At 38.7% G+C, this 8,834-nt stretch overlaps 2 protein-coding genes across 5 annotated transcripts; both read right to left on the bottom strand.

The window, feature by feature from the left end:
- Positions 1 to 98: 98 nt before the first annotated feature.
- LOC103422116 (general transcription factor IIH subunit 2) lies at positions 99 to 3,302 on the bottom strand. The gene is made up of 4 exons (XM_008360155.4): positions 2,926 to 3,302; positions 2,016 to 2,477; positions 1,427 to 1,802; positions 99 to 641 (listed from the first exon to the last, which is right to left on the bottom strand). Exons 1-4 carry the CDS (start codon positions 3,199 to 3,201, stop codon positions 493 to 495), a joined length of 1,263 nt encoding a protein of 420 aa, XP_008358377.3. The 5' UTR covers positions 3,202 to 3,302; the 3' UTR covers positions 99 to 492.
- Positions 3,303 to 3,903: 601 nt separating this feature from the next.
- On the bottom strand, positions 3,904 to 8,834 carry LOC103422100 (U11/U12 small nuclear ribonucleoprotein 65 kDa protein). Of its 4 annotated transcripts, none has more exons than XM_070818302.1 (13): positions 8,735 to 8,834; positions 7,788 to 8,076; positions 7,625 to 7,696; positions 7,299 to 7,523; positions 7,035 to 7,116; positions 6,736 to 6,912; positions 6,132 to 6,308; positions 5,844 to 6,014; positions 5,595 to 5,682; positions 5,265 to 5,323; positions 4,769 to 4,834; positions 4,443 to 4,530; positions 3,904 to 4,296 (listed from the first exon to the last, which is right to left on the bottom strand). In XM_070818302.1, exons 2-12 carry the CDS (start codon positions 7,967 to 7,969, stop codon positions 4,447 to 4,449), a joined length of 1,383 nt encoding a protein of 460 aa, XP_070674403.1. In that variant the 5' UTR covers positions 7,970 to 8,076; positions 8,735 to 8,834; the 3' UTR covers positions 3,904 to 4,296; positions 4,443 to 4,446. The 4 variants fall into 4 exon arrangements, with proteins under 4 accessions (XP_070674403.1, XP_070674404.1, XP_070674401.1 ...); XM_070818303.1 differs by having other exon boundaries at positions 8,566 to 8,758; XM_070818300.1 differs by having other exon boundaries at positions 3,904 to 4,530.

Raw genomic sequence — 8,834 nt, forward strand, 5'->3', positions numbered from 1 at the left:
AAGCGGAGAATAATACCAACAGACCTTGGTATACGGTCTAGCATGACTTGAGATGAGAGGAAATTGAGAATTATATATAAAAATTATCGACAAACAGGTCGGAAAAATGCCATTTTCTTCCAATCAAAACCAAGGCGGAAACAAATCTCCAATCTTAAGAAGTCAGGTCTATCCTAGTACAAATACCCCTCTATGAAGTTAGCAGTAACAAATCTCCAACTGGAATTAAGGGGAAAATTCCTGTGTTTCTTAAAACGATCGATATGGCAATAATGTTCGAAACTCAGATTCATGGTACTGTAAACACTACTGTTTTTTCTCTTGCAACGTTTGATGAAAGGATCGCGGACTCCCCAAAGCCACCACGGTAGATGCTTGCTTTGAACAACTAGCACCCGTGACAGTAGCCAGGTCATACGTTCGGGTACCATGGTGAAGCGTGCGAGACCGGCGCATATGTGGAGGCAGCATCGTATTAAAATCTGCTGTACTTCATCCTTCATTTATATTTGGAATCCTGGAATGCCTAGTGCTCTCACAACCTGGGCAGTTATGCAAGCTTTCATGAATATATATGTCGCATTCAAGGCAGAAGTGCTGTTTGCATTTTGGGCAAGCGACCCGAAGGCCGGGCTTGTTTCCTGTGTCATATACAGTGAAAACAAATGTAAGATAGGGAGGCGATCCCACCTGTTACACAGGCCTGGTACATAAACTGAAAACAAAGGCAAGATTTACATATGACATCAAGGAATAACTTGGATATACGTTTGAGGGGCAAGGGCCTGTGATTTTAAAAGTAATGTTTCCAGGTTCATCTTTTCACTTGTATCTTTTTCTCTCTTTCCTTTTCTATTACCGAATCTTTTTGGTGGGATAAGAAAAGGCCTTTTATTCTCTTATTCTCCCTTTAAGTGTCTTATTATTCCTACAGTCACAAGCAGCTTCATGCTGCTGCTTCTAAGGGAGCATCTGCTAACACGTTGCAATACAACAACCAAACACCACGGTCCCCAGCTTCCTTATCAGACTTGCATAACTTCTGTCAGACAATGAGGCCGATGTTTAATAGAATTGAACCATGTAATTCACATCAAGAATATTGCCTGGTCTGTGGATATCTTCCCCAAAAGAGAATACATTGAAGCTAAATACGTCCAATCTTATTACAGCTATGGCTAAGCTTTTAGATTGTGAACTTAGTATTTCATTCAGACAGTTGTTTTGGAGATCATGTTGTCCTCGGTTAGTGGATTCCTTTCATCTCTTCTTATGCACTTGTTTCAATAATGACAGCAAAACAATCATAAAAGACACGACTAACCTACATCTACAACATTTCACAAGAAAACAAAAATATACTGCAGTGCTATCAAATTTATTCCAAAAACTCCAAAGTATCTACTTTATGTACATACATACTTACCAGGACCGAGAAGATTTTGTTGGCAGCCGAAACAAGCTCTAGGAAACTTGTTTTGTTGATCAATTAGTAGTGACAGAGGGACCTCGTCAAAAGGTACAATGGGAAAGAGATGATGATAAGACCTTGCTAAATGAGGGGAAGAAATGAGTGTCAGCCCACAAATGCGACATTCTGTAGGTAGCTCACAAACACGAGCCTTGCACCTAGGACAAGTGTATCCAGCTCCTACCTTTGCCTCCTTGTGACATGAACAAATGGCCACAGAGCCCTCTCCTGCTCTTTGTGGGAAGCCCATCTTTATCAAGTTAGCAATTGCAAATTCTGCTATTGCTGGAGGTGGAGGTGCATGTTCCAATATCAACTCTTTTAAGTGTGCCTACACAAGAAGAAACATATCATAACCAATGCTATAAAAACGAATTTTGTAGGTTAATTCCAATAATAACCGTCAATGAAAATCTTAAATCTTTTACGTGCAAAACAAAAGATCACTTGGCAGTCACTACAACAACTTTTAACTCTGTTGACTATTTTTGGTTATTCATTCTCGTGTAGTTTAGCAGTGTAGGGTTTACTTAGATGAACTCACCTCATCCAATGCAATATAGTACAAGCCACCGGTTTCTTGGCATAGATGTTTGCATATGAAAATTTCTGCTGAGAGACCGATAACTGAGCACCTAATTTTGGATTTCTTACACTTCTGGATAGTTTCCATTATATCTCCAGGATCACAGGTACTGAGAGCTGAATATAAGATCAATACTTCTCTATGACCATATGATGGAATCTGATTAAGATACCCATGTACAAGATCCAATGCGTTCTGTAGGGACGAGTCACCAGAGCATTCCAGTTTACCCATCAAAGCTTTAACATGAGACTCGGGACTGCCACCAAGATCCGTCAAGCAATGAGCAACACCATCTTTTACAGTCACCAGGCCAACTTGACTAAGCGGATTCTGGTAGAAAAACTCTCTTATGAAAGCCTCAACATGTTTCGCAACGACCCCCATTCGGCTTGGTCGAAAATCCATTTCTGCAGCTGCCTTCAAGTATCAAACGAAACCAAATGTATCAATTTAACATCACATATTAAATACATTGCACAAGAACTGTCACAAAAAAACTTCTGCATCCATGTATCTTAATACACCATTTTCGTTCTTGATTGAAGATGATATAAACCAATATCATTGACTGCCCAAGCTAAGTTCATCAACCCGAAAAATGGCAGTACTAAAATATAGTCAATTCACTCGAATCAATTTAAAGCTTCAAACTTTACCAAACAAAGGTTTCAGAAAAACAAATTCCTGCAGATCAGACCAGAAAAATAGTAAAAATTAAGTTAAAATCTCTCTCTCTCTCTCTCTCTCTCTCTCTCTCTCTCTCTCTCTCTCTCACTCAACACAAACAGATGACAGACCCATTAGCAAAATTGAATAAAATTTCCTAAAATCTCGAAAGGGCAACAAGCAAACAGGAATCAGATACCTTAGAGAGGTCGATAACAATGAAAAGATAACGAATGAGACCCTTTTGGATTCGGGCAGTGGAGGCGGCGCGAAGGCGGCGGCGGTATTGGGCATGTTTGAGGGACTGGTTGTCAATGGGCTGGAGAAGCCCGGACTCGTCCTCCTGCAGAGACTCCCACGACCTCTCGTCGGCGTAAGCTCGCTCCCAGGCAGCGAGGCCACCATTGTTTGCGTCGTCGTCGTCTTCGTCTTCCTCAGCTTCTCCGTTTAGGCGTCTTTGTTCGCCGTTGTTCATGGTTCGATTGACCTTGATTTGCTGTGGCCGTTGGAGTGATGAGACCCACAGCACGGAGACGCAGAGACGCCCACCAGTTCATAATTATGTACCCAAATTGCTAGGCATTTTTGTCTTTTTACTTTAAGATTACCAAATAACTTTAAAATAACGGAAATTTTTAAGAATCTGTGAATTTTCGGCTAACTTAACAAAGAATTTGAATATGAAATTTTTTATTTTTAAACTCTCAATCATATAAATTTAGAAATGATATCTCTTTACGTAAAATTTATTTTTGGTATTGGAGGTCCCAAATTTCAATTTTTTTGCCATGCGAAAATTTTAAATTTCTATATTTATAAATTCAAACAAATGAGTCCATGTCCATTTACAAATCTTGACTTTGTCAAAACCCCAAAAAGAACCTTTTTTTTTTTTTGCCATTAGTCACTATAATTTAGTAGTTTTCTTTTCACTCGTACGTTACAGTGTGTTATTGGTTCGATTATCTTAAATAACAAATTTAACACCAAATTATGACTGATACATTGTGTAACTTCAATATAAAAGTTGAAAAAAAAAATATGTTTTCTTAGTTATTTAACTTGATTGATATTTGATAACCAACCCTTTTACTCTGAAAAGAAAGAAATCATTTCTCCTTTGAAACCAACTTTCTCTACTCGTTAGTTTTAACTTTTAAGCCAAGAGTCCAAGACATGAGAAGAATTATGGAGAAATTCTTGGGCCCGGAAGTCGGATACAGCTCAGACACAAAAAATTACAGCGGTAACTTTTAAGCTACAATGGCTGTTGCCTTTGTCATTAGGGCTTTCTAGAAAACCTCTGGTGACTCAAATCAAATGCAACATTCTGGGTAACTAATCACAGCTGCATCGGTCAATTAAACGCATTCTGATGTGGAAAACTTTTGAGCTGATGCAGGATGCCTAGTAGAGAACATCTGGGCATGTATCTTCAACCTTTTCAGAACCACCAGCTCTCAGTCCACTTTAGTTGCATGGGTAGCAACATATTACAGTTTCTTTCTTCTGCACCACCGGAGATTCGTGCTCGAGGAGTTCTGGAGAAAACCCCACTCCCAGCCAATTTCTGAAAGAGAAGAATATGATTGCATGATATAAATCTGTTGATGTTGGTAAACTGAGGGTGCTGATTACTCGCAATGTTGCAGGTGATTAAATTCAGTAAACTGATAGCATGGTGGATTAAATTCAGAACGTCCACGGATAGTTCACCATTTTAATTCGCTTTCCCAGCTGCAGGATTCCGGCCAAACTGGATGATCATTGGTTTGCCTTTGAACACATACCCATTTACTAGATTCTGCAACGAAGGTTATAATGGTATAACAAATGAGTGATTTTATCCATTCTTCAACGAAAAAGCAAGATAACAAAGGGACTACAGATGTCTGCTTGAATGGTAAGCAAAACTGCGTACACTGGATGCAATTAAAAATCCATCAAGACCTATGAAATCATCATAAAACTAGCAGACGAGCACCAAGACCATCTTGATACTAATTGTACAGCAACTATTAATTGAGATCAGAGGGGCATACCAAAGCATAATGTGCTAGTTCAACTGATGGAAATGTCACAAAAGCTTGGCCTCTCATTCTTCCTTCCTGCAATCCAAAATATTACTTTCAGCTTTTGCTGGTAGGAAAGCACTTGAAGCAGATGCAAAGATTGGCAAAAGACACCTTTCAAGATAATATAACATGCCACAGACACATTATAAGGAATGAAATCTTCATTACAACAAGTCTTTGTCAAGGCATTCGAATTTATATATGAACTCCTTAAAGTTTATTAGATGCTTTCTTCATAAGTCAGGGTAAACGTCTCATTCCAACCTCATAGTCCCCCACAATTTTCTCAAACTGAGCCCATAACCCATCGTAGTTTTCTATCTTTCCACTTTTTTCTTGTTCCATTGAAATATTTCAGCTATCCTTGATGTACAAAGAGAGTAACTTAGGACAGCATTGGTAATCAAATATGTAAAGGAACAAAGGTTGACTTGGAAGCATAAAGGTGATCAAGAGATCTCACCTGCATGAGCTTCACGCTGAGACCAGATTTGGCTGTATCAATGCTTCCAAATAATGACCCTACGGCATAACAACAGTATTACAGTAGTTTAGAATGGTTAAACCTAGGTGCAAGACAGTTTAACAATTCTTGGACCTGGAAAATTGGAGTGATTTCTACTGTTTGGACACCACAAAAATGTGAAGAGAATTCACATGTAAAGGATCACTTCTTCAATACTACTATTTAGGATATCTCAGCATTAATACTTGCGGAGAACTAAGATTTCTAACATACAGTTTAAGAAAACTAAAATAAGCTATATAGAGTTCATCGTAACTGTGAGCTCACCAAATATGTAATAGAAGTCATCAGCAACAATATCCTTTGCCAAGTTCTTTATATACAACACCGAGGCCGGATTCCCAGCTGCATAGTTCTGCAGATTCCAAGTAAGATCTCTGTATTAAATATCTTTTTTTCACAAGTCACCTAAAATTTTCCCTTAAAGTTAATATATAATTTTTATGACTAGGCATCGCTTCAGACTCCAGACAGCAAGGCCGCCTACCAAAATAGAGCCAAATGTCAAATTGGTACCTTAAACATTGGCAGTGATAATATTTCTTCTGGAGGCAATTTTCCTTTTTCCAGTTCTTCTGGAGTCGCAAAAGCGTTGATATCTGCACTCTCATTTTCTGGATGCTCTGAGTCTTCAGTAATGCCATCATCTTTATTTTCATTAGCAACAACTTTGGGTGCAATTTTTATCTGCAACAATCCAAGAAGAATATATGAAAAATAGCTAGGCATAAGAGATCAACCTATAAAGATGACCATTCATCTTGAAAAGTAAATGACCTCTTCCTATAAAAAAAGATTAACGACCTGTACGATAGGGTTCTTCTTTTTTATCATTGGAATCTCCTTTGGGATAAGAGTGGCCGATTTCAATCCAACATCTTCATGAGCTACATCTTTATCAACTGCAGGACCAACAATAGCTTCCCGCTTAATACGCTTCCGTCCACTAAAAGCTCTGCTATAGGATTTTTCCTTGACTTCCTGATAACATTCAATTCAAATTCTCAAAGGATGTGTAAACTATAAAGAAACTAGAAAATTAGACAGCTAGAGTAATTTTTCTTCTTTTGACATAATAATCCAAATGTGGATGTGTGGATGTATGAAATTGAAGAAACATGAAATGATTTCACAAGTATCATAGTTCAATGTGCACTTACAAGTGCATATATGTGTGTTCCAGATGCTTTAGTGCTTTTTTTGTTAACGTTTTCAGTTTTTTGTTCTTTGAGGAGGAGGAAGAGAGAGAGGGGGGGGGGGGGGGGGGGGGGTTGGGTTTGGATTGTTCTTAATTCTCATTCTTGAAACCATGGTACCCCTCTCTTCCTCTCATGCATTCACGCATGCAAACTTAAAGAAAAAAACATAAATAGTTATCAAAGGAAGACTTGGCAACCTATGAAATTACCTCATCCGAAGATTCCATTTCTGACTCTTCACTTGATAAATCAGCCGAGCAAGGCTTTTCGGCTAGAAGTGGGGGAGGTGGTGGAAGTGGCACGGGTACTGAGGGTGGTAGTGGTGGAGAGGGAAGAGCCATACGAAATGGAGCTGGTATGTTCATTTTGTTCATCAAGTGCAAAACCTACAATTGAGATAATATGGCCTAAAATATGTCTCACTGACTAGATAAAAACAAAGTACATATTCAAATTATGAGATCTTAAGTGCACTGTTACATTAGTTTTGTCTGAGATTAGAGAGAACCTGTGTATAAAAGCGAGGTACAGCTATAAGAGCATTTACAACGTTGGTTAGAATATTTCCATCTGGTGGCGGGTAAGCGTACCTGTAATACATAAAAATCAAATCATTTTAAACCTATTGGAGGGTACAATAGAGATATAACTTCCCATCCACATTAACATATGAGTAACAGACTAACAAACATATAGATAAATTTCTCAAATACAGGAGGACCCTCATAACATATGTTTTAATAATTTGAAGAAGTGGAGTGGAATAACATACTCGAGGTGAGGAGGAAAGGGATAGTCTACACCAAGCCTTGGAGCAATGGGCTCTGATCTTGAGACTTCAATTTTTTCAGCCTCTATCTTGATGGTAGGATTGTGGACCAAAGATGGTTTGGAAGTGGGGTTTACAGAAATACAATCGTTGTTAGCAGCCTGTGATGGCTTATCATTATTGGTGGCTGCTCTCTCTACTTTCAAGACCTTACCAAGAAACCTCAGCCTACCCAAACAAGGAAAACAAGGCCACAAATCAATTAGTAACATAACATGACAATGTGACTGCAATGCAAGAAAACGAGTATATGACAGTGCTTGTGATACCCATTTAACTGTCGTTGTGCCGAGTACGCCAAGCCTTCGTTTTGGAAATCCACAAATGCGCAGTTTCTCAGCCTGTGAGTATATGCATATAGATTATAGCGAGGGGAGCAAAAGAAAAAAACAGAGGAACAATAACAAATCAGAAGGAGAAGAGAGAATTGACCGGCCAGTAGCAGCGCATGAGCGAACAGAAGAAGCACCATAGTGGGATAACAGCCGAAACAGAGTCTCCTCAGAAATAGCTTCCGGAAGGTGATGAATCAATAAGCTCACCCTAGGACCACTGCTTCCACTTGGTGATTCTTCAAAACCCAAGTGGTGGTGGTATTGCTGCCGCTGCTGCATCTCAACTCTCAAAGAACTTGTGGGTTTGGTTAAACACAAAGGTTGAAGATGAAATCCTTGCAACCGAAACCGACTGCTCCAGCCAAAATTTCTTGCTTCCCCAATACCTATTCATGAAAACCATGTGAATTTTCAACGAACGATAATTAACAAAAAGAACTTGCTTCTCACAACCCTTCACCACCATGATTATAAAAAAAAAAAAAATCAAATTTAGCCCCAAATTTAACCTAATATCACTCCATGAACTGGTCAAACTACATTTAACATGAACACTATATGAAAATTCATGAAAACCATGTGAATTTTCGACGAACGATAAAAACCCATTCGGCAATAACAAAAAGAAATTGCTTCTCACAACCCTTCACCACCATGATTATAAAAAAATCAAATTTAGCCCCAAATTTAACCTAATATCACTTAATGAACTGCTCAAACTACATTTAACATGAACAATAGATCGCATAAAATCGGCATTAGCTAAATCTAATCAAGGGTTTGGAACTAGAATCTTAGCTAATAATTTTCATCATAATCAATATCAAACAACGCTAATCAAGTTTTTTGGGTTTAGACACTAAAATTTTTTTAACCTGAAATCTAGTCTTTCAATTTATCCCCGCGCTATGCTGCTTGTGGAAACACCGCAAACGCCAAAGGTATGATTTTGATAGAGGATTAAAGAACCCAGGAGGGAGGCTAGCTCAGAAATACAATGTAGAATAAGCCGAAGCTAAAGAGCCATGAGAGAGGATTTCATACCTTTTGCCACAGACAAATGTGGAGAGTTCCGAGTTCATACGCGCACCGATAAATCGCGCGACAGTTTGTGTTTGGAACCTCTACCGCTCTCAGACTTTGC

Source organism: Malus domestica, chromosome 03 (assembly GCF_042453785.1).
Source record: "Malus domestica chromosome 03, GDT2T_hap1".
NCBI classification, from domain to species: domain Eukaryota; kingdom Viridiplantae; phylum Streptophyta; class Magnoliopsida; order Rosales; family Rosaceae; genus Malus; species Malus domestica.